The sequence below is a fragment of the Balaenoptera acutorostrata genome, chromosome 2 (assembly GCF_949987535.1).
Source record: "Balaenoptera acutorostrata chromosome 2, mBalAcu1.1, whole genome shotgun sequence".
NCBI classification, from domain to species: Eukaryota; Metazoa; Chordata; class Mammalia; order Artiodactyla; family Balaenopteridae; genus Balaenoptera; species Balaenoptera acutorostrata.
The window spans coordinates 178,860,265-178,884,909 of NC_080065.1; the positions used below are offsets into that span (position 1 = coordinate 178,860,265).

The window sequence follows — 24,645 nt, forward strand, 5'->3', positions numbered from 1 at the left end:
CAAGGTTTGAGGACTCCTAATGACCCACGTGAAGATGCTCAGACCAATTTTGGGTTGACTCCGCCCACATTCTCCAACCTGACCAATCAGAGCAGTCCACTCCCCAGACCAGGAGATTGGTTTGGTTATGACATGTGATCCTAGCTGGGCCAATGAAATTCAGTACTAGGACTTCTGGTGGAACCTTGGGGTGACTGGATGTCTTTTCCCAAGTTGCTACTGAGTGGGAATGATGGATCTGTAGTGCCAGGAAGAATCTCTGCCACCCAAAGGGGAGCTTGATGAGATGAAAGCCCAGCTGAACCAAGAGACAGAGTTAGATTCCTGGTGACATTGGAGCTTCTTGATCCAGGTATGCCTGAAGTTAACCCAACTCCTAGATCCCTAGATTTTCAGCTACGGGAGTCAATTCATTCCTAACCACTGCCCCCACACCGGTTTGAGTTGTTTTTAAGTTGGACTTAATTTTTTTTTTCTGGAACTTTCAACTAAACAAATCCTGATTCATACAGCCCCTACGCAATGCCAGGCATTGCACTAAACAGTTGACATGACCAGTCTCATTGAACCATATGAGAGGGGAATAATTATGATTCCCATTTAACTGATGAGGAAACTGAGGCTCACAGATGTCAATCCATCTGCCCAAGATCAGAGCCAGAATTCCAACCCACGTCTCTCTGACCCCAAATCCTGCTTCTCTGACCATGAGGAACAGTTGCCAGATTTGGAGATTTAGAGACAAGAGGTATGGTATGGTAGGGGGTGGGGAGCAGGGCAAGAGCCAGTTGGCAATGGCCTGGGCTGCTTGAGCTTGCTTTCTTTTTTTATTATTTGTTTTAATTGAAGTATAGTTTATTTACAATGTTGTGTTTGTTTCAGATATACAGAAAAGTGATTCAGTTATACATGCATATATATCTTTTCTTTCCAGATTCTTTTCTCTTATAGGTTATTACAAAATATTGAATATAGTTCCCTGTGCTATATAGTAGGTCCTTGTTGGTTATTTATTCTACGTATAGTAGTGTGTATATGTTTATCCCAAACTCCTAATTTATCCCTTCTCCCCTCTGCTTGAGCTTTCTTCAAAGGGCTCCAAGGAGTTACGGGAGGGTCATGAGAGGGGAAGGACAGGAGGAAGGGTGCACTGCAGTGTGGACATTGGGATCAATAAAAATAATAACAAAAAGTAATAACTATCAAACCACAATGAGATGCCACTTCACGCCCACCAGGATGGCTGTAATAAAAAAGGATGGAAGGGACTTCCCTGGTGGCACAGTGGTTAAGAATCCTCCTGCAGGGGACGCGGGTTCGATCCCTGGTCCGGGAAGATCCCACATGCCGTGGAGCAACTAAGCCCGTGTGCCACAACTACTGAGCCCGTGCACCACAACTACTGAGCCCATGCGCCACAACTACTGAAGCCCGCGTGCCTATAGCCTGTGCTGCACAAGAAGAGAAGCCACCGCAATGAGAAGCCTGTGCACCGCAACAAAGAGTAGCCCTCGCTCCCCGCAACTAGAGAAAGCCCGCGCGCAGCAACGAAGACCCAACACAGCCAAAAATAAATAAATAAGTAAATAATAAAATAAAAAAAGGACAGAAAATAACAAGTGTTAGCAGGATGTGGGGAAATCAGAACCCCTATATATTGCTGGTGGGAATGTAAAACAGGGCAATCACTTTGGAAAAGTTTGGCAGTTCCTCAAGATGTTCAGCATAGAATTACCACATGACACCACCATTCCACTCCTAGATATATTCCCAATAGAAATGAAAATATATGTCCACATAAAAAACCTGTACACAGGGACTTCCCTGGTGGTGCTGTGGATAAGACTCCACGCTCCCAGTGCAGGGGGCCCAGGTTCAATCCCTGATCAGGGAACTAGATCGCACATGCATGCCGCAACTAAGGGGCCCACCTGCTGCAACTAAGACCCGGTGCAACCAAAAAACAAAACAACCACAACAAAACCAAAAAACCTGTACGCAAAGGTTCATAGCATTTTTCAAGGTAGCCAAAAAAAAAAAAGAAAAAGAAGAAGAATAGAAACAAGCCAAGTGTCTGAGAATTCCTTCATGGTCCAGTGGTTAGGACTTCACACTTTCACAGCAGGGGCCTGGGTTCGATCCCTGGTCAGGAACTAAGATCCTACGTGCTGCACGGCATGGCCAAAAAAAAAAAGTCTGACATTTGTCAAGTGGTTAGCTCTGGGCCAAGCAGTGTGTTAGCTCTTTACGCCAATGATTGTCTTCATACTCCCAAGATCACTGTGAGAACGAAAAAGACTTTCATGACTTCATTTTACAGATGAGTAGACTGAGGTCAGAGAGGTTAAGCAAGTCACACAGCAAGATGGTGAACCGACATCATAGGCCTGATATTTGAGGTCCACCAGATCTGCCCTTGCCCAACCCCCAGTTTCACCTCCCACTCCTGCTCTTTCCTCCCCCTAAGCCACAACTCTGCCCTACTGACCTGATTTCTGTTTCTTTTACCCACACATTCTTTTCAGCCTCCACACTTTTGCATGTGCTGATTCAATCCCTCTGCCCAGTTGTTCTTTCCCCTCCCCTCCCTACCTAGTCTGTGAAATGAATGTCTAAGTGTGAGGGGGAAAAGAGAGAGAGAGAGAGAGAGAGGAAGAGAGAGGAGGCTCTGGCTCCAAGTTTCCAAACCTCACTTGGAAGTGAGGGATGCAGGGAGCGGGGCACCAAGAGGGCTGCTTGGTGGGAAAGATCAGGGCCTGCCTCCTCTGCCTTCTGAGGACTTGGTCTGCCAACCATGTCTACAGCTTTTGGAGCCCTTGGCCTGGGTTTAACTCAAGCTGTATCTGGGGACATCTGTGCAGGAAGATGAGGTCAGATTTTCCCATGGGCAGTTCACCAGGCCCGGAATGAGCAGGGGAGAAAAGCATGGCTCTGCCCAATTTCTGCGCAGCACCTGGGACAAGGTGATTCCTCCCCCCCCCCCCACCAAGGCCCTCACCCTCCCAACTCAAAGCCTCTTCTCGGAGCCTTTTAGAATTTTTAATAAGTACATTAATACAATAGTATTATTCAGTCGTAAAAAGAAATGAAGTCCTGCTGCCTGCGACAACGTGGGAGAACCTCAAAACATTATGCTAAGTGAAAGAAGTCCGGTGCAAAAGGCCACATATTGTATGATTCCATTTATATGAAGTATCCAGAATAGAGAAATCCATAGAGACAGAGTGCAGATCAGTGGTTGCCTCGGGCTGGGGGATGGGGATGGGGAACAACTGTTTAATGGGTGTGAGGTTTCATTTTGGGGTGATAAAAATGCTTTGAAACTAGATAGAGGTGGTGGTTGAATACCATTGTGAATGTCCTCAATGCTACTGAATTGTTCCTTTAAGAGGATTAATTTTATGTTACGTGACTATCACCTCCATTTTTTTTTTTTTTTTTTTTGGCCGCGCTGCGCAGCCTGCAGGATCTCAGTTCCCTAATCAGGGATTGAACCCAGGCCACTGCGGTGAAAGCGCTGAGTCCAGACTTTCCTGGTGGCGCGGTGGTTAAGATCCACCTACCAATGCAGGGGAAACGGGTTCAAGCCCTGATCCAGGAAGATGCCACATGCCTCGGCGCAACTAAGCCCGTGCGCCACAACTACTGAGCCTGCGCTCTAGAGCCCACGAGCTACAACTACTGAGCCTACGTGCCACAACTACAGAAGCCCGCGCGCCTAGAGTCCGTGCTCTGTGACAAGAGAAGCCACCGCAATGAAGAGTAGCCCCCGCTGGCCGCGACTAGAGAAAGCTCACACACAACAATGAAGACCCAACGCAGCCAAAAATAAATAAATAAAGTTATTAAAAAAAAAAAAAGAAAGCTCTGAGTCCTAACCCCTAGACCACCAGGGAACTCCCTCAATTAAAAAAAAAAAAGGAAGTACAGTAAGCTAGGCCTTTGCTCATGCTGATTCCTCTTCCAGGAACACCCTTCCCTCTGCCTTCATGTTATTCTGACCTCAGCTCACTTCCCCTCCACAAAGAGGCCTTGCCTGTTCTTGGATCTAAAATGGTCCCCATTCCGGGAATTCCCTGGCGGTCCAGTGCACACTTTCACTGCCGAGGGCGCGGGTTCCATCCCTGGTTGTGGCCCACAAGCTGCGCGGCCAAAAAAAAAAAAAAAAAAAAAAAATTCCCCATTCACTCCCGTAACACAACATTATATTTTATTTGTTTATAGCACACGTCACTATGTGGAATTCTCTTAATAACTTGTGTATGATTTTTTTTGTCCCCCACAAAAATGTGAGCCCCTTATGGGCAGAGGACCATGGTGTTCCCATTTTCAGATGAGGAAGTGGAGGCTCAGGGATGTTTAGAAACTGAAAGTCGCCCTGCCACCTGTCTCCTCTAAAATCCATGCTCCTGGCACTGCAGCCAGGGATTTCAAGCTCAGATACTGTGAGAGGCCAGGCTGGCAATAGAAATGTCCAAAGCCTCCTGGTGGCGTGGCCTGGGAGCATATGTCTTCTCGAGGACCTCTCAGGCTTTTTATCTTTTTTTAAAAAATTTTAATTTAATTTAATTTAATTTAATTTATTTTTTTGGCTGTGTTGGGTCTTCGTTGCTGCACGCAAGCTCTCTCTAGTTGTGGCGAGCGGAGACTACTCTGTTGCGGTTCGTGGGCTTCTCATTATGGTGGCTTCTCTTGTTGCAGAGCACGGGCTCTAGGCACGCGGGCTTCAGTAGTTGTGGTGCACGGGCTTAGTTGCTCCGCGGCATGTGGGATCTTCCTGGACCAGGGATCAAACCTGTGTCCCCTGCATTGGCAGGCGGATTCTTAACCACTGTGCCACCAGAGAAGTCCCTAATTTTTATTTTATATTGGAGTATAGTTGATTTACAATGTGGTGTTAGTTTCAGGTGTACAGCAAAGTGAATCAGTAATACATATACATATATCTACTCTTTTTCAGATTCTTTTCCCATATAGGTTATTACAGAATATTGAGTAGAGTTCCCTGTGCTATACAGTAGGTCCTTGTTGATTATCTATTTTATATAGTGTGTGTATGTTAATCCCAAACTCCTAGTTTATCCCTCCCCCCCTTTTTTTTTGATTAATAAACTCTATTTTTTAGAGCAGTTTTAGGTTCACAGCAAATTGAGCAGAAAGTACAGAGATATCCCATATACTCCCTGTGCCTCATTCCCAACCTTTCCCACTATGGACACCCCACACCACAGTAGTGTATTTAGTACCACTGATGAACCTACATGAACACATCATTATCACCCAAAGTCCATAGGTCCATAGTGGCTCCCCACCCCGTCCCCCCCCGCACTGCGAGACTGTGAGGCATGCCGGGATCTTATTTCCCAGACCAGGGATCGAGACTGTGCCCCCTGCAGTGGAAGCACGGTCTTAATCACTGGACCACGCGGAGTCCCAAAAGTCCATAGATTTTTTACATTGAGGTTCACTCTCTGTGTTACACATTCTATGGGTTTGGACAAATGGATAATGACATGTATCTACCATTACTGTATCATACAGAATGGTTTCACTGCCCTAAAAATCCCCTGTACTCTGCCTATTCATCCCTCCTTCCTCCATAATCCTTGCCAACCACTGATCTTTTTACTGTCCCCGTAGTTTTGCCTTTTCCAGAATGTCACATGGTTGGAACTATACATCATGTAGCCTTTTCACATTGGTTTCTTTCACTTAGGAATATGCATTTACGTTTCCTTCATGTCTTTTCATGGCTTGATAGCTCATCTCTTTTTTTTTTTTTTTTTTTAATTTTATTTATTTATTTATTTATTTTATTTATGGCTGTGTTGGGTCTTCGTTTCTGTGCGAGGGCTTTCTCCAGTTGCGGCAAGCGGGGGCCACTCTTCATCGCGGTGCGTGGGCCTCTCACTGTCGCGGCCTCTCTTGTTGCGGAGCACAGGCTCCAGACGCGCAGGCTCAGTAATTGTGGCTCACAGGCTTAGTTGCTCCGCGGCATGTGGGATCTTCCCAGACCAGGGCTCGAACCCGTGTCCCCTGCATTGGCAGGCAGATTCTCAACCACTGCGCCACCAGGGAAGCCCCTCATCTCTTTTTGAGCTCATCTCTTTTTGAGTCCATTGTCTGGATGTACCAGTTTATTTATCCGTTCACCTACTGAAGGACATCTTGGTTGCTTCCAATTTTTGACAATTATGGATAAGGCTGCTAGTAACATCCATGTGCAGGTTTTTGTGTGGACAACACTCTATTCTTTGGAAGCAAGTCTCCAAGTCCAGCTCCTTCCCTCAAGGAGGGGGGAACTTAGCTCTCCCCCTTAGAGGGAGTTTCCAAGAATTTTTGGACAAAGATTAAGACCACCTAGGTGATTAATAAATATTTGGGAGGAGAAACTTTGAGGCTATGCGAATGTCGTCTTTCTCCTTAAAGTTTTACCCATTAATTTTCTCATTCATCAGTGGATTCTACCTGCAACAATTATCACAGTGGTATTCTAACAGTGATTTTCTATTTTCATCATTCATTATACTTTTTTTTTTTTTTGGCTGCATTACGCAGCTTGTGGAATCTTAGTTCCCTGACCAGGGATCGAACTCGTTCCCCCTGCAGTAGAAGTGCAGAGTCCTAACCACTGGACTGCCAGGGAATTCCCTCATTATCCTTTTATTAATTGGAATTCTTCTGTTGGGAAGATTTGTTCCTTCTCCCTCATTTTAAAATAGATTCAATTATGTATTTAAATCGGTATGGATTTGTGGACATTTATTTTATTCTTTGGGTTATAATCCAATTCTATCGCTATTTATTTTGTTCAAATTGTTCCAGCTTTGGCCAGTGGGAGTTCTTTCAGACTGGCTCTGGTGTCTTTTTGGCATTTTTTTTTTTTTAAAGCACTCTGTCTAGAAGATGCTCCAGGGTCCTTGTGCAGTTTCTCTGCCCCAGCCCTAGAAGTGGTCATTTTTCCAAGAAGCCCTGGTTCCTCACACTGGAAAATGGTATTTAGAAACCAAGATCTGCGTGCTGAGTGTACTTATTGCTACTGGGGTGCCATTGCTCTGAGCCCTTGGCAGACAGAGCTGGGAAATGTGTGTGTACTAATCCGTGTGTACACTCACATCCATATTTACTTTCATATCTAACTGTTAAAATAAACATTTCATAATGATAACCCCATCCGGCACCACACTGCTTATTTGTAGCTTCATTCTCCAACAGTATGGAAACTGGTTGTCAGTATCTACAACATATGGACTTATTTGTTCAGTGCTAGTACATAGCAGTTCCAAAATTAACCCGTACTCCTGTGAGAAACAAATATACCAACCAGACTAGTGCTTCTGTACAGTTCAGACAGATGTTTGAACGGGAAACCTTTGAGCCAAGCAAACAAATCTTGAGGTTGTGAGCCAGAGTTGGCCCTTCAACCTCCAGTTTGAGACAAGCCCCCCCATCCCCCCCACCCGCCCATCCCCCCCACCCACCCCCCATCCCCCCCACCCCCGCCGAAACCATGAATGCTCTGGTCTCTGGCTGTGGGAAAGTTGTCAGTTCACACCTCCCTGCAGCCACATTCATGCCTCAGGACTGGTCACAGGGAGATGGAGAGGGGGGGAATGGGAAGTCCTGCTGCAGCCCTCTGACTCTGGATGGGTGGAAGTGTGAGGATACTGTGGGAGGCATTTTGCTCTTTCAGAGATGAGGATACTGTGCTCAGTGAGAGTGGGCACAGATTGGGTGGGGCGGCCCCTATGGGTGAGGGCCCTGGCAGCAGAACCTGCCAGGCAGGTGTGCCGGCCCAGGCTTGCATCAGGCGGCGGGCTGTGGCAGGAGCGCAGAGGCCAGGGGTGCCCTTCCCCTGGGAAAGAGATCAGGCATGGCTGGGGGGCAGGGGGAGGGGGCGAGTTGGGGTGGTAGTGGTGCCTGGGGTTGATGGGGCCTGAGCTGAATGAACCCCTTCCTAATCCCTCCTCTGGGATACAGTGGTGACCAGTAGCACCTGAGCTAACATTTACTGAACTCTCACCTGTGTCTCACAGCTCTGTTCGACTCCTTCCTCCTCAACAGCATCCCTCGGAGTGGGAACTGTCATTATCCATTTTACAAAAGAGGCCGCCAAGGCTCAGAGTGGGTGTCACTTGCCCGGAGTCCTAGATTACAAAGTAGCTGAGCCCAGCTGCACACTACAAGCTCTTAACCTTTACTCAGTGACTGGGCAGAGGGACAGACAGGGTCCCTGGCTTCCTGGAGCTGGGAGTCTAGGGCAGAGACCCACAGTATGCCAGATGAATAAGTAAATATTCAAGGTAATTTCAGATGGTGCCAACTGCCATGTGAGATTGGGGAGGAGGGGGACACAGCAGGGAAGGCCTCTCTGAGGAGGTGACCGGCTGGAAGGGCTGGAGGAAGGATGTTCCAGGCAGGCTGATCCCCAAGTGCCAAGGTCTTGAAGTGTGTGAGGAACTGGGGGGAAGTCAGTGGGGCTGGAAGGGAGTATGGCAGAGGAATAGCAGAGGTGTAAGGAGGAAAGACTGTGCAAGGCCTTGTGGGTTTTGAAGGCCTTGTAGTTAGGGTTTGGACCTTAACTCTGAGCCACATATGAAGCCATGGGAGGGTCTGGAGCAGGAGAGGGCTGTGATCTCGTGGGATCTTGTGTACGAGGTGGCATGAGTTGGGGGTGCTGGGGCCTGAGACCCGTGGCAGGAAGAGCCCCCCTCCACCCTGCGGGGCCCGTGGGAGGTGAGATTGCCGCCTGGGAGGTGAGAAGCAGCCACTTTCCCACCCTGGGGTGTGGCTTCCCCTTTGCAGAATGGGGTCATCTATGGAGCACATGATGTGTGCCAGGCATGGCCCTGCCACGTCTGGGGAATCTTCAGGGCTCATCCCAGCGGGCTTGGTCGCGGGAGGCTGTGGAGCTCTGGCACCCAAACCTTAAGGCGCCCCCCCCCCCCGCCTTCGTGGGCCCACTGGCTGCGCTGTCCCTGTGTGTGATCTGTCGGAGCAGGCAGGAGTGGTTCTATTTGGAGCCACGGGGATTCCCTAAGAGGCTACACGGGGATGCGACCCGGCCTGGGTGTCCCACGCGGTCCCTTCCCTGGGGGCACACCTCCGATCCATCCCCAACCTCTGGCTCATGGTCCCTGGGACGCCCTCACCCCACCCGTGACCGGCAAAGCCTGAGGCAGCCGGTGCAAAGGGCACAGTCCTGGTGAAGGTCGCGGCAGCCAGGCCCAGCCCCCCTTCCCGGCTGTGGCCTCCGGTAGGACGGAGCTTCCCAGCCTGGAGGCTCCTGGGAACTGGGGGTGCGGGCTGCGGGGCCAGCTGGGACTGGCCCGTCAGAGGAGCGGAGGCCTGGGAGAGACGTGGGAGAGGCACAAACAGAGAAAGATGGAGACGCGACTGAGAGAGACACACACAGAGACGGGGAGAGACAGAGACGGAGAGACCCTGAGAGAACAGAAGAGAGACACACAGAGAGAAAGTGAGGGAGACAGTCATTCATTCATTCACTCACTTAGCGGCTGCTTACCGAGCACAGGCCGTGTCCAGGCAGTGCCCACGACAGAACGCGAATTCCTACCCCTGTGGGGCTGACTGGTGGGGACACAGTCCAGAAACATGACAACCGCGTAAATCACGTTGTCGGGAGTGATAAGGGTGAGAGAGACGGGGTGGGGGAAGCGGGAGAACCAGGGGGACTTACGAGCCAGCTTCTCCTTATCTGGGGAGGAAAAGGTTCCCACCAGAATCCTGACAGCGCCTGCCCCTCCCCCACTCGCCCCAGACCGGGGGTGGGAGCGGGGAAATGGGGTGGGGCCTGAGCCCGGAGGCCGACGGGACCTAGCTGCTGGGGGGAGGGGATTGAGGCTACCGCTGCCGAAGACCCCTCCTGACCCGGGTTGCCGGGGTCCCTCCGCCGGCGGGACGTCCTTGGGGTGCAGCCCAGGAGGTTCAGTTGGAAGGTAGGTGGAATATAGGGAGGGACCAGTGCCCAGAGGACAGAGAGGACCCCTTTACTTCGGTGGGGGCGGGGGCGGGGGGAGAGGCTCGGGTTGCGGCCGCCCCGGCTGAAGAACCCTCCCCTCCTCATGTCTCCGGGTCCTCCCACCGCGACGGAGCGTCCCTGGGAGAGCAGCCCAGGCCCGGAGCGGGGAGCTGAGGGCTCGCCTGTGCCAGTCGCCACCAGGGCGCGTTCCGGTGCCGCGGCGAGTGGCACAGGCTGGCAGACACGGGCTGGGAGCCCGGGCCCCAAGGGGAGGGGGCAACTGCTTGCAACAGCCGGCGCTCGGCCTTGCGGGCCCGCCCCCTCGCCTATCAGCTCCAGCCGCGCCCGCCGAACAGAGGCAGCTCACTCAGCTCCAGGCCGCTCGACTGCTGAGCGCACACCACCTGGGCGCAGGGGTGAGTGTACAGCACAGGGTCCTTTCGCGTGCGGGGCTCGGCCTGGCCCAGAGGGTGTTGCCCTTGTCACTACCCTTGTCCCCTTGCTTGGGTTCCTTGGCCTTTCCCGAAGGCCTCTCGGGAGGGGAAAACCGGCGACTTCAGGACTGGATGCGGGACCCGGGATGGGGGTGTGTGTGGGGCGCCCGGAATCCCCTGGCCTCGCTCCCTCCCAGCCACGCCACTGCAAGTTTCACTACCTCACTCCTGCCTCCAGGCAAGACGAGGCGAGGCGGGCGGTGCACAGGGTGTGAGCCTCTATGCAGTGTCCCCAGCGGAGCGAATGTAACCTGTATCTGCGTGTATTTGATGTCCCCTTCCCCCCAGCGTGGCTGAGTCCGTGACTCCCTGTGAGTCTGTATTTGTGCCTGGTTCCCTGTTGCAGCTGAAGCTGTCTGGGATGCATTTGTTTCTGCCATGTCCAACTAAGTCCGTTCCACTCCCTAGGCCTTGGTTTTCTCATCTGTTAAGTGGGACTCCCGTGACTGTGTGACTGCTTCTGCGTGGATGTGTTTGTGTGGGAGCGTGAAAACCTTTGTGCCTGCTTCTATGCGAGGTACTTTGTTTGAGCCTCAGCTTCCTCGTCTGTAAATTGGGGATGAGGGGATTATAGCGTGCAGTCACAGGTGGGAGGTATTATTATACTTTAATGACATATATGCATTTCTGCAAGAGTCTGTGAGATGTGGATCCTGTCTGCTGCCCTCAGGCTCTGCCTCTGCAAATTGCGTGGATAGGCTCAGCTTTCTCCCTGAGGTTTTGTGGCGGATGAAGGGGGGGTTCGCAGGAAAAAGCCCTGTGTGCAGCGAGGTGTGCAGATTGTAGGGCTCTGGCTTCCAGGCTGGGTGTGGGTGGAGTTTGTGAAATTGTGGCCTGTGAGACTAGGCATAAGATCCCGTCTGCGTGTGGCGGAATTTGTATATCTTTGCTTGTGTCTCTCTGTCCATGTGTGAATGTGCATTCGTGTTTCCCTGATGGGGTGTAACTGCGCATTTTGCCCTAGTTTGTGACTATCTGTGCACATGTCCTTGTCGGTGTATCACTGTATTTGTGTGTCACTTTCTGTGTGTGGCTATTTCTGTCTGTTTATGATTAATATGCCTCTGGATGTCCCTGCTGTGTGTGAATTATTAGTGTACCTTTCCTGTGGGACTGTGTGTTACCCTGTCCCCTTGTGATGTTATTTGTGTGTCTTTGTGTCGGCCTGTCTCCATGGACAACCCCCTGCCATCCCAAACTCCCTCTGGGCCCAGGAGTGCGTGTGGGGTAGGGAGTAGGGGGTTAGGGTCCCCTTCGCAGGTGAGGCCCCGCCCGTGCCCGCCTCCGCAGGCCGCGGGGATGGTGCACGCCAGGCCTGACATTGCACCCAACCTCCCCGCAGTCTTGGGGCGGGCAGCCCATGGAGCCGGGGCTGCTGCGGCCAGCGCCAGTGAGCGAGGTCATCGTCCTGCATTACAACTACACCGGGAAGCTCCGCGGTGTGCGCTACCAGCCCGGCGCGGGGCTGCGCGCCGACGCCGTCGTGTGCCTGGCCGTGTGCGCGCTCATCATACTCGAGAACTTAGCCGTGCTGATCGTGCTCGGACGCCACCCGCGCTTCCATGCGCCCATGTTCCTGCTCCTGGGTAGCCTCACGCTGTCCGACCTGCTGGCGGGCGCCGCCTATGCAGCCAACATCCTGCTGTCGGGGCCTCTCACGCTGCGCCTGTCGCCCGCGCTCTGGTTCGCTCGTGAGGGTGGCGTCTTCGTGGCGCTCGCCGCGTCCGTGCTGAGCCTCTTGGCCATCGCGCTCGAGCGCCTCCTCACCATGGAGCGCAGGGGACCCGCTCCCGCCGCCCGTCGGGGGCGCACGCTGGCGCTGGCGGCCGCCGCCTGGGGCGTGTCGCTGCTCCTTGGGCTACTCCCCGCGCTCGGCTGGAATTGTCTGGGCCGTCTGGACGCCTGCTCCACGGTCCTGCCGCTCTACGCCAAGGCCTACGTGCTCTTCTGCGTGCTCGCCTTTGTTGGCATCCTGGCTGCCATCTGCGCACTCTACGCGCGGATCTACTGCCAAGTGCGCTCCAAAGCGCGGCGCCTGGGGACCCCCCCCGGGGCTGGCGAGGGCGCCTCGACCCGCGCACGCCGCACGCCGCGCTCGTTGGCGCTGTTGCGCACGCTCAGCGTGGTGCTCCTGGCCTTCGTGGCTTGTTGGGGACCACTCTTCCTGCTGCTCTTGCTGGACGTGGCGTGCCCGGCGCGCGCCTGTCCTGTGCTCCTGCAGGCGGACCCCTTCCTGGGCCTGGCCATGGCCAACTCGCTTCTGAACCCCATCATCTACACGTTCACCAACCGCGACATGCGCCAAGCGCTCCTGCGCCTCCTCTGCTGCAGCCGCCGCTGGTGCAGCCTAGGCCCGGGTGCCTCCCAGCCGTCGGGGAGCGCCCCTGGGGCTTCGGGCGGCCTGCAGCGCTGGCTGCCTCCTGGCCTGGATGGCAGCTCCAGCCACTCCGAGTGCTCGTCACCCCAGCGGGACGGGCTGGACGCCAGCGGCTCGACCGGCAGCCCTGGCGCGCTGACAGCCGCCTGGACCCTGGTACCCGCGCCAGCCGCAGACTGACGCCCTTTGGTCCGCCATTGGCCTCCCTAAGAGTCTTTCGCAGACTTTCTTGCTAAATAAAGGAATTTATAGGAAAAGCAGCTGAAGATGGTGGAGGAAGAAAAGACGCAGGAGAATGTATTTTATTGACGCTAAACCCCACGGCAATGAACAAAACAGACAAAAATCCCTTCCCTTGTGGAACTGATGTTCTGGTGGCGGACATAGACAATAATGGAATGAAGAGGTAGGGAGATAATTCCAGTGACAATACAGTGATGCGATGGTGGTCAGGGGATGCCTCTCTGCAGAGATGGTGACATGTGATGTGAGATGGACTGTCCTGGGAACTTCTGAAGGAAGATCATTTCAGGGTGGGGCTGCAAAGGCCCTGAGCCTAGAATATGCCTGTGTGTTCTCTGAAAAGCACATATGTCAATGTGGCTGGAGCGGAGAATGGAGAGGGAGAGTGGGAGGAAACAAAGGCAGGGAAATAATGGGACAGATGGGGCAGGGACTTATGAGCCCAGGGGAGGACTTTCTATTGCTCTGAGTGAAGGGGGATTCATGGAGGGTTCTAGGCAGAGGAGGGACTTAATCTGGCTCACGTGTTTACAGATGCCTCTGGTCTCTGTGGAGGGCGAAGCTAGGAGAACAAGGTGATGGTGACTGCACTGGCCTAGGGGAGTGATGATAAGGAATCAGACCGTGTGGATTCTCCATGGATTTGGGAGGTATTGGACAGAATTCTGGAGGAAATTGGGTGTGGGGGAGAAAGGAGTCAAGGACAGCTCTTCACTTCAGAGGAGGAACCAAAGACAGGGCACCCTAAAATTTGACTCTAGGAGACGCAGCCAATTCCTATCTGAAACAAGATTTCTTTGAATGTGGTGTCAGATCCTTCATAAAGAATAAAAATACAATCGAATAATAAAAGTGATTACAGTTTATTGTGCCTGGATAGCTGCCCCATAGTGCTAGGCCCAGGACAGGCCTTTTTCTCACCCTTACTGCAACCTTTCAAGGTAGGTTTCCTCACCCCCATTTGACAGATGAGGAAACTCCAAGAACTAAGTACCTTGTCCCAGTGTCTGAGCCAGGATACTAGACCAGGTGGTCAGGCTCCGAGGTCCGAGGAGGCGCATGCTTGATGTCTGGCCCCTCTGGAGGGGTCTGTTAAGGCCAAGCAGACACTCCCTCCTTCAACGGTCTGCATTTTCGGCCAGGGGCGATCCTAAGGCCCCGTTTGTGCCCATAAAAGGCTCCAGGAGCGGAGGCCGCGTCTCCCAGCTGTCCCTGGCCCCCAGGTGTCCCCAGGCGTATTCCTTACCTCTGTGCGGAGGGGCTGGCGGGAGAGGGGCGGGGTGGGTGTGGGGAAAGGACTGGGGGCTTTGGGCTCAGATTGCGGCACGCCGCCTGCCGGGAAACAGCGGAACTGCAGGCAGCCGTAAAGATCGCGGTGTGTTTTGCCGGGGGGTGGGGGTGGGGGTGGGGGGTGGGTCACTGACCCAGCCTGGGGACCTGAGTCTCCGTGGGCCACTCTCAGGCCATCCCTGCAGACCGTACGCACGGGGAAACAACCTACTTCCTGGAACACAAACACACTCAAACCTGGGGTCACATCCCATGGCACTTCGAGAACTGGACCCAATCTCCCACCTGGCCTGGTTCCCCTATCCCCAGGCTCCTGTAATCTTCCGGGGCAACCTGAGACACCCCACCCCATTGTTCAGTTGTGTGATGGTGTGATGGCAGACGAGTTATTCACTTGTTCACATCTTACAAAATTCAAAAAGCACCAGTTCCCCCTCCTGGATGCATACACTATCGGGAAACTTCCAGAGCTATTCTGTGGATAAATGAGCTGAAATGTAAATACATCTCTCGTTTTACACTTTAGCACTGCTCTCCACCTTGCTTTGATCACTTAATAGTATATCTTGGAAATTGTTGCACATCTAGATTTTGTACTGTGTTAATTGGCTCTGGCTGCCATAACAAATACCATAGCCTAGGTGGCTTAAACAGCCAAAATTTATTTCTCACAGTTCTGGAGGCTGGAAGTCCAAGATCAAGGTGTCAGCATGGTTGGGTTCTGGTGAGAGCTCTCTTCCTGGCTTGTAGACAGCTGCCTTCTGGCTGTGTCCTCCCATGGTGGAGAAAGAGAGCAAGCTCTCTGGTGTCTCCTCTGATAAGGGCACTAATGCCATCATGAGGGCCCCACCCTCATGTCCTCATCTAAACCTAATTACCTTCCTAAATCCCCATCTCCAAATACCATCACCTTGGGGGTTAGGGCTTCAAAATATGATGATGGTGGGGGGGGGGGCACAATTCAGTTCATAGAACTTTTTTTTTTTTTCACATTAAAAAAAATTGAGGTAAACATGTCTTGCTTCTTTTCACTGGCTGCATGGTATTTCACAGCATAGACACATACCACCACTTATTATACCAGGGCCCTAGGGAGGGACACGTGTTGAGTCCAACACCTTGCCTTTATACACAGTGTGGCAATAAACATCTGTGTACATACATCCTCCTGCACCTGTGCCAGTGTACCTTGGATAAATTTCTACACGTGGCACTGCTGGGTCACAGGGCTTGTAGATGTTATTTTGAGATACCGGAGGTTTCTTTCGGCCTGTGGAGGAGGGTGCGGGTTTCCCCCTAGTCTCAGTCACTCCCTGTACAGTATTTGCCGGCTATGCTATTGCGCCCCCTCTGGAGCTACCCAGAACTGCAGCTTCACGCAACTGGAATGGGAGGAGGGGGGAGGAACCCCACTCCAGCCTCGGACACTGGATTAATCCCAGACCCTGGGCAGGGAGGCTGAATCTTCCAGGTTCACCCCGGAAGCGGGTGGAATCCTTTCTTAGACCAACATCTGTTCAGCCTAGTGTTTCATATAGATGGACTCTTTTTAAAAAACTTAAATACATTTACTTAAAAACTAACTTTATATCACAAACAGCAAACTCAGTATCACTTGCCATGAAAAATAACAATCCATATTTATTAGGCCCTAGCGTTCTCATTTAGTTCTCTCGATAACCTAGCAGGTATTAACATTTTACAGGGAGGAAACTGAAGCATGGAGAGGTTAAATTATGGGCCCACCAGCACAGAGATAGAGAGTGGCAGAGCCGTTGTTCGAATGCCCGACCGCGAGCTCCACGCGCCTCCAGACTGGAGGTAAAATATAAAGACAATGCAAATCCAAGTAGGCAGACAATTCTGGCTGGATCCTGAGGCCGCCTTAATGTGAGGCCTGCACTGTGTGGAGTTAAAGGGAGAACAGGTCGTGGAGAGCAGACCTGCGCTGACACGACGAAACCCGGCGGATGGAAGGGGCTGCGAAGGAGGGACGGGCCGGGTGGGCTTGGCCGTGCGCCCTCGCCCGACGCCCCATTCCTCGCTCACGAGCGCCGGGCACCTGCGGGAAGGGCGGGGAATCGCGACTCCTTCCCCGCTGCGCCCTCTCCCCGCCTCCTTCCCGGGCGTCCCGAGGCTGCCCCTCATTCGACGGCCGCAATCCCGCAGGCCCCGCCGCCCCGAAGCCGAGGCCCCCCAGACGGCGGAAGCGCCCGCGGGACCCTGACAGTGAAGGTTAGGCGGGAGCCGCGCCCGACCGGGCCACGGCCCCTCGGGCTTCCCGGAAGCTCGGTGCGCGTGTGGCACCACCGTCCCCGGAGCCACCGCCGCGCCCCTGGCATCCCCACCCCGCGGCAAGAGCAGCGGAGGCTACGCAGAGACGCAGGTGAGCGCGCCGGCGGCGGCAGCGGCGTGGAGGGGTGTCCACTGATCCCTGGTGCGGGGAAGCGCTGGGCCTCGAACCTGGGGCTCTGATTCTCCGCGGCTCCGACCACGCGGCTGGCTGCGCTGCGGTCCTTGGTCCCGCCGCAACGACCGGCGCTGTGGTCGCTGCGCTGGGGCTGCGCAACAGGGCGACAGCTAGCGTGGGCGGGGGAGGGGGAGCGGCCCCGCCGCGGGAGGCCTGGGGCCGCGGGGACTTTTATTCTGACACGGCCGGCGCCCGGCTCTGCTTAGTCATGGTGACCTGCGCGCGTTCCGCGCCTCCCCCCTGCGCACTGCGATGGAGGCGCCCGGGCCTGGGCGACGGAGGCGGAGCCCGAGCGCGGCCATGGCGGGGTGAGTGGGGCGGCCTGCGCCCGGGCTGAGGGCGCCGCGGGCCGTGAGTGCCCTGCGGCCGTGCCCGGGGGCCGGAGAACCGGGAGATGCGGGCCCGGTCTCGGGGTTTCCGCGGCTCCGCGGAGGGCCAGGAGGGCGCGGCTCGAGTCCTATCCTTTTGTTGGACGGCGCGACTCGCGGGGTGGCCCGGGAGCGACGCAAGCCGAGCGAGAGGCCCAGGGAGCGCCCCTCGGACGGAGGCCCGGGGACCCCGGGGCGTTGGGGGGCTTGGTCTGTGCCCCGGGGCTGGCAGTGGAGAGGCCGCGGCGGGGTTACTTCCTCCCTTCTCCAGGCCTTGGCGGCTCAGGCGTGACATGCGCAGTCCCCCACTTACCGCTTCTTGGGGGGAAGTGCCCGGTGCCCAGGGGGCACCGTTGACCCATTGGCCAAAGACCGAGAGGCAGGCTTGGGCCTCGGCTGGGGAGAGGCGGCCAAGCGGCATCCAGGGCCCGGTGGAGGAGGGTGCTCTGGCAGGGACAGTGGAGTGGGCAGTCAGCCAGCCACAGCTTACTGACTCCTGCGGGGTGCCAGGCCCCAGGCAGGATGCAGGGGAGGCACATGAGAGGGTGGGCATAACCCTGACCTACACAGATCTACCTGCCTTCTGAAGCCTGGGGCTCAGGGCCAGAGGGACAGGCCATCCTTCAACAAGCAAGCAAAGGAGCTCCTTTTCATTGCTGACAAGTGCTGTGATGGAAATAAAACAGGGAGGAGGTGACTCTGAGTCGAGCCCAGAGAAAGATAAGATGAAGAACCCAGGGAGCCTCTTGCAGATCCACCACCCGCCCCCCCACTCCCCGCAGGACTTTTCAAAACATAACTCATGCTCTGGCCCTCCAGACTCCACAGGGTTCACCGAAAGCCTCACTTCACTAGTCAGTCTCTCTCATTACACTCCTCCCTGATTCTCTAGATTGTCTCTCATCATTCTGCCTCTGAGCCTTTGCACTTGCTGTTCTCTCTGCCTGGAAAACTAACTCCCACCCCCAGCTTCTTCCTACGTTCACCCTTCTGGTCTCAGCTCCAACAGAGGCCTGGACTACTTGATTTTAAAAAAACTGCCCCCACATCACATTGTCCCAATGCTGTTGTCATTTTCTTCATAACCCCAGTTTCTGCTCCAGTCTTGCTTATTTTACTTATGGCCCTTCCCTCCTCAGTGTCAGCTCCAGCGGGACACAGTGCATGCCTGTCTTGCTCACTGCTGTGTCCCCGGTGCCTAGAACAGTGCCTGGCACACAGTAGGTGCTCAATAAATGTTGGTGAGGTGAATGAAGGAGTGAGTTGGACATGTCCTAGGAAGGGAGGGGCCACCAGAGAGCTGGAACAGAATGAGCAAAGGGCAGAGGTGGACAGGAGCTGACTGTGAAGGGCTTTGCAAGCCATTGAAGAGTTTGGTTTTATTCTTCATGCCACAGGGAGTTGTAGGGGGATTCTGAGCAGGGGAGGGTCACCATCTGACCTATGATTTACGATGGACCCTTGGGCTGGTGAGGCCATGGGGCAGTTAGGGAGCGCAAATGCACAATGCTTCACCTGTGCTTAGGAGGGAAAACTGGTCTAGGAGTTACTTTATCTTAGGAAAGAAGGCCTGGCCCCAGGCCCTCCCCCCAGCCCTGTGCTCTCCCTCCTCCAGGCCCCTGAGTGCCAGTGGTGGTGTTGTCCCTTGTCACCTGGAACCCCATGCAGCTGGAACCCGGGCCTAGTGGGGCTGGGGCCCACACCCAATTCCTGCCCCTGAGGTCACAGCGCCCTGAGGGGGCAGGGGACACGGTGATGTACGCCTCCACCGAGTGCAAGGCCGAGGTGACGCCCTCCCAGCACGGCAACCGCACCTTTAGCTACACCCTGGAGGATCACACCAAGCAGGCCTTCGGCATCATGAACGAACTGCGGCTCAGCCAGCAGCTGTGTGATGTCACACTGCAGGTCAAGTACCAGGACGCACCAGCCGCCCAGTTCATGGCCCACAAGGTGGTGCTGGCCTCATCCAGCCCCGTCTTCAAGGCCATGTTCACCAATGGGCTGCGGGAGCAGGGCATGGAGGTGGTGTCCATTGAGGGCATCCACCCCAAGGTCATGGAGCGCCTCATTGAGTTCGCCTACACGGCCTCCATCTCCATGGGTGAGAAGTGTGTGCTCCATGTCATGAACGGTGCCGTCATGTACCAGATTGACAGCGTGGTCCGCGCCTGCAGCGACTTCCTGGTGCAGCAGCTGGATCCCAGCAACGCCATTGGCATCGCCAACTTCGCCGAGCAGATCGGCTGTACTGAGCTGCACCAGCGTGCCCGAGAGTACATCTACATGCACTTTGGGGAGGTGAGCAAAGGGAGGGGACGTGGAGCAAGGGCTTGGGAACAGACAGGTGGTCATCACTGTCTCCCCTTAAGATGTGAAGGGTCAAGGCAAGGAGCTGGAGAAAAATGGGTTCTGGTTTCCTAGTCTACATATCTGGGGCAACTCTGGGAAACAACGAGGAAAGTGAGGGCTTCATGGGTTTCTGGGCTCCCTGGTCTCTCTGGGGTTAAAGGTGGGGATAGGGTGCAGTGAATATGTTGGCAATTTCACTCTGGTGTGCTGAGCAGGGCCTGACCTTTCAGTCAGTCAGCCAGTATTTATTGAACACCCATGACATGCTGTTGACTGCAAGTATGACCCTTACACATGTTTTCTTTGGTCCACGAAGTGTTGTTCTTGCACTATTCTTTGTTTCGTTTTCGTTTTTAAGTGGAGGAAGTTGTGAATAGAGAAAATAAGTGCTTGTTGAGCACTTGCTGTGAGCCAGCCCCTGTTCTAAGTGATTTTCATCCTTTAAATCACTGAATCTTCCCAGCTCTCCTAGGAGGAGGTATGCTTTGGAATGTCTTCTTGGAAGTTTTCAAAGTCATCCTCCAGTGGCTGGGACCAGCTGGGGTGGACACTACCCTGATCGCCACTCCTCTTCTTCTCTACCACCTTGGGGGTTGACCAGATGCCCCAAGAAGCTCTGGCATTAGTCCTAAGGCCTGTGGCTTCCAGGAAGGTGGTCCAAGAGCAAGGCTGTCCCACTGACCTGCACAGCATTTCGTTTCAAGGGGTTGCATGGGCTTGGGGGTACCAGAAAATTGGTAACCCGCTTATGTGGAGTGACTGAAATTATTTATATAGACCAGTGCCTGGCAAGAAATATTTACCCTAGGAGTAGCCCTGCTATGAGATAGCTACTAATTTAATCCCCTTTTTATAGAGGAAGAAAACCAAGACCTGGAATGTTTCAGGTCTTTGCCCAAAGTCACACAGTCAGAAAGTAATGGGCCGAAATTGCAACTCAGGCTGTTTTTTTTGAGGCTGAACTTTTTTTTCTTTCTAGAATATCCTATTGCTATTGCCTTTGTAGTCTGTCTGCTATTTTGAAAAGTAATTTCCTTAAAAGAAAAGGGTAATGTTCTTATAGTTCAAATACAAAATCATACAAAAACGTACATGATACATTGTGTCTTTGCCCATTTACCTGAGTACTTATGCACTACATGCTTGGCTCATGTAATGTAACTCATTTGATCCTCACAAACTGTGAGGTTCATACTGTTCAAATCCCCGTTTCACACCTGAGGAAACTGAGATTGTCAGAGGCAGGTTGAGTGACTTGTCCAAGGTCATAGCACTGTTGAAGGGCGGGCTGGGGGGGTGGGGAGGTGGAGAGAGACATGTAAGTCAGGCCGTCACACAAATGCCCTCTGCAGGTGGCCAAGCAAGAGGAGTTCTTCAACCTGTCCCACTGCCAGCTGGTGACCCTCATCAGCCGGGACGATCTGAACGTGCGCTGCGAGTCCGAGGTCTTCCACGCCTGTATCAACTGGGTCAAGTACGACTGTGAGCAGCGGCGCTTCTACGTGCAGGCGCTGCTGCGGGCTGTGCGCTGCCACTCGCTCACACCCCACTTCCTGCAGATGCAGCTGCAGAAGTGCGAGATCCTGCAGTCGGACTCCCGCTGCAAGGACTACTTGGTGAAGATCTTCCAGGAGCTCACCCTGCACAAGCCCACACAGGTGATGCCCTGCCGGGCGCCCAAGGTGGGCCGGCTCATCTACACGGCCGGCGGTTACTTCCGCCAGTCACTCAGCTACTTGGAGGCCTACAACCCCAGTGATGGCACCTGGCTCCGGTTGGCGGACCTGCAGGTGCCAAGGAGCGGGCTGGCAGGCTGTGTGGTAGGTGGGCTGCTGTATGCCGTGGGTGGCCGGAACAACTCACCCGACGGCAACACCGACTCCAGCGCCCTGGACTGCTACAACCCCATGACCAACCAGTGGTCGCCCTGCGCCTCCATGAGCGTACCTCGAAACCGAATCGGGGTTGGGGTCATCGATGGGCACATCTATGCTGTCGGCGGCTCCCATGGCTGTATCCACCACAACAGTGTGGAGAGGTGAGTGGCGGCGTCTGGAGGGGTGGGCTCCAAGGGTTCCCAAGCCATTGGGATCTGGGGGATCCCCCTGTTGTTGAGTGCTTTTCTCTGTGCCTTGCCTTCAGGGAGTGGAAGCCTCAAGGTGAAGCTAAACTCCTGGGAGATTTATGGTCATGACCTTGGATGATGTGTCTGGGCCTGGGAACTGTTTACAGGGCCACCACAAATGCACACAGCAACTTTGTACAGCTTTGGAAAAAGTTCCATCAGTTTGAAATTGTTGTAATATGCTAATTTTGTTAAAACGTGACACCTCACTGCCATCTGTCCACAAATTGTTGTAATAAACGTATGTATGAGGCCTGTTACATGGTAGGTCCCCCCTTAGATGTGGTGCCCTTGTGCAGTACACAGTCTGCACAACTGTGCGTGGTGACCCTGTGTTTAGAGGCCAAGTATTTTGGGCTTTTGACTCTCCTATAGCCTAGTCCTCTGCCTTCTTGTTTTCCAGAGGTGTGAGCCAGAATACAGTTCTCACCTGGAACTTGTTAAAACAAACTCCCCGGCCCACCACAGGGGATGCTGGAGATCTGGCATTGGTGGATTTGGAGTGAGGCTGGGGAGTAGGAATTTTAAACAAACACCCCAGAGGCTTCTAATGTACACGGTCTGTGAATAGGATGATGAGATGATGCATCACCCTCAGCAGCCCACTTTTGAGAAAAAAAGGGGCCCTATGAATTATTCCCAGAGCGCAGGCCTGAACTGGAAGTGCCTGGGCCAACTGGGACATGTGGTTATTCCGTCTTTGAGCATCATACTTTGAGAAGAACCATGCCAGGCGGTAGCGTAGTTGTTAGGACTGGGGTTCTGGTGTCCAAGAGAGCTGGATCAGACCCCAGGTCTGCCACTTCCTGGGTGACCCTGGGCATGCCATCTCACCTCTCTGTGCCTCCGTCTTGTCATCGGTGAGGTGGGGGACGATAGCGAGGACTCCTTTCCCCACCAGGCTGCGTGGGGCTTTGGTGAGGTAACACACATAACACTCAGCACAGGCAGTGGTATGACGGAGCCATTGGGGTCCAACAGATGTGCATGTGACCTTGAGCAGATGGTGGCTGTGAACCTCAGTTTCCTCATCTGGAAAATGGACCTACTGATAACTTGTGTTTTGGGGAATCCTTGTGAGAATTAGAGTTCAAGTGCCTAAAGACGTAGCAGAATATCAGTGGGGGTCAGTGTTCCAGGTCAGCTGTGGTTGCTGTTGTCATTGTTATTATGTCGTTGCAGGTATGAGCCAGAGCGGGATGAGTGGCACTTGGTGGCCCCAATGCTGACGCGAAGGATTGGGGTGGGAGTGGCTGTCCTCAACCGTCTACTCTACGCGGTCGGGGGCTTTGACGGGACTAACCGCCTTAACTCAGCCGAGTGTTACTACCCAGAGAGAAACGAGTGGCGAATGATCACACCCATGAACACCATCCGAAGTGGGGCAGGTGCGCAGGGGCTGCGGGGAGGGGAGAGAAGAGGAACACCCTCCCACCCCTGGGCGTGAAACTCGGCCAGGCCTCCTGTTTCAGCCTTAAACCCCGTGGCACACACAGGAGAGCTAGATTCTGATAAGAGTCCATGCTCTTCTCTCCCGGCTTTGTTTCTAAAGGGTCACTCTGGAGAGGGGAGAAGGGGGAGGGGAGGGTCCCCCGCCCAAGAAGGTGGTGGCTGGGGCCCGCAAGGCCAGGCCCCGCAGTCACCCTCTCTGCATGGTACCACTTAGGAGTCTGCGTCCTGCACAACTGCATCTATGCTGCGGGGGGCTACGATGGTCAGGACCAGCTGAACAGCGTGGAACGCTACGACGTGGAGACAGAAACGTGGACTTTCGTAGCCCCCATGAAGCATCGGCGAAGCGCCCTGGGAATTACTGTGCACCAGGGAAGAATCTACGTTCTCGGTGAGGCCCTGGGGTTGGGGGCCTGGGTGGAGAAGCCTACCTAACCCCATCTTTTTAGGGGCAGGCTCCAATCCTGGCAGGAAGGCATCTTGTGGTTTCTTCTCCTCTTTTTCCCCCTGCCCTCGGAGGGAACAACCATCCCTTCTGCTCTCCCTGCAGGAGGCTACGACGGTCACACGTTCTTGGACAGCGTGGAGTGTTACGACCCAGACACGGACACCTGGAGCGAGGTGACCTGCATGACATCTGGCCGGAGTGGGGTTGGCGTCGCTGTCACCATGGAGCCCTGCCGGAAGCAGATCGACCAGCAGAACTGTACCTGTTGAGCCACTTTTGTTTCTCGGGCAAAAAAATGTTCCAATCCAGAGTATTGTCGTCTTTGTACAAAAACAGGGACAAAAGAAAAGGCTACAGAGCAAATGCTTGTCCTCCAGGATGGGAGGCTGGGATGCCTCAGTGTTAAAATGACAACTCGAAAGAAAAGAAGGCCAGAATGGGAACCCGTGAGCCCATCAGAGTAGTCCCAGGAATGTCCAAGAGAGCCTGCCCGGGAGGTGGGTGCGGGAAGGACGGGCCCCCCGGGGAGAGGCCCCTACACCTGCTACCCCGAGACCAGGCCTGGGTCCCACACCAGCAGCCACCGCCTCCCTTTGGGATGAAAGCAGGTGCCGAGGACAGGCTGGTTTTTGTTCCCTGCATCTTCGTGATTGGTTCTTGGAGGCCTGGGAAGGAGCCAACTGAGGCCTCAGGGGCTGAGGCCCCTCCAGAGATGTGGACCCCGGGGATGGGCCTGTACATAGAAACCACTGGGTATCGCTGCCCTGGACAGTCATTTTGTTGATAAGTAACCCTGTAACTTTCCATTGAAAATAAAGAACAAACTAACTAGTGTCTTCCACCCGGGCTCTCAGCTGGAGGTCTCGAACCAGTGGGACAGAAAGGACTCTTCTCCTGAAATGCACTCAAGTCTTTGATTTAGGGCTTGGATTTGAAACCAGTTTGTTATCTCGGCCCGTTGAATTTTGATATGTAGGTTATCTTTCTCCCCATGGGCAAGCCACACAGGGCTCACTTTGTCTATCACTTTTAGCTGCTTTGCAG

At 54.0% G+C, this 24,645-nt stretch overlaps 2 protein-coding genes and 1 long non-coding RNA gene across 7 annotated transcripts; 2 read left to right on the plus strand and 1 right to left on the minus strand.

Moving 5' to 3' along the window:
- Nucleotides 1-226: 226 nt before the first annotated feature.
- Nucleotides 227-14,132, plus strand: S1PR5 (sphingosine-1-phosphate receptor 5). 3 transcript variants are annotated; one of them, XM_007168979.2, is made up of 3 exons: nt 9,836-9,959; nt 10,174-10,398; nt 11,819-14,132. In XM_007168979.2, the coding sequence occupies exon 3, from the start codon at nt 11,837-11,839 to the stop codon at nt 13,031-13,033; it is 1,197 nt and encodes a 398-aa protein (XP_007169041.2). In that variant the 5' UTR covers nt 9,836-9,959; nt 10,174-10,398; nt 11,819-11,836; the 3' UTR covers nt 13,034-14,132. The 3 variants fall into 3 exon arrangements, with proteins under 3 accessions (XP_057396873.1, XP_007169041.2, XP_007169042.2); XM_007168980.2 differs by having other exon boundaries at nt 10,316-10,398; XM_057540890.1 differs by lacking the exons at nt 9,836-9,959; nt 10,174-10,398 and adding an exon at nt 227-352.
- Nucleotides 14,133-16,001: 1,869 nt separating this feature from the next.
- On the minus strand, nt 16,002-16,937 carry LOC130707279 (uncharacterized). The gene is made up of 2 exons (XR_009007177.1): nt 16,850-16,937; nt 16,002-16,448 (listed from the first exon to the last, which is right to left on the minus strand). It is a non-coding gene; the product is annotated as an uncharacterized LOC130707279 (long non-coding RNA).
- Nucleotides 16,440-24,442, plus strand: KEAP1 (kelch like ECH associated protein 1). 3 transcript variants are annotated; one of them, XM_007168981.3, is made up of 6 exons: nt 16,440-16,772; nt 18,840-19,525; nt 20,929-21,614; nt 22,884-23,089; nt 23,368-23,544; nt 23,704-24,442. In XM_007168981.3, exons 2-6 carry the CDS (start codon nt 18,887-18,889, stop codon nt 23,868-23,870), a joined length of 1,875 nt encoding a protein of 624 aa, XP_007169043.1. In that variant the 5' UTR covers nt 16,440-16,772; nt 18,840-18,886; the 3' UTR covers nt 23,871-24,442. The 3 variants fall into 3 exon arrangements, with proteins under 3 accessions (XP_007169043.1, XP_057397034.1, XP_028019069.1); XM_057541051.1 differs by lacking the exon at nt 16,440-16,772 and adding an exon at nt 17,043-17,164; XM_028163268.2 differs by lacking the exon at nt 16,440-16,772 and having other exon boundaries at nt 17,171-19,525.
- Nucleotides 24,443-24,645: the final 203 nt, after the last annotated feature.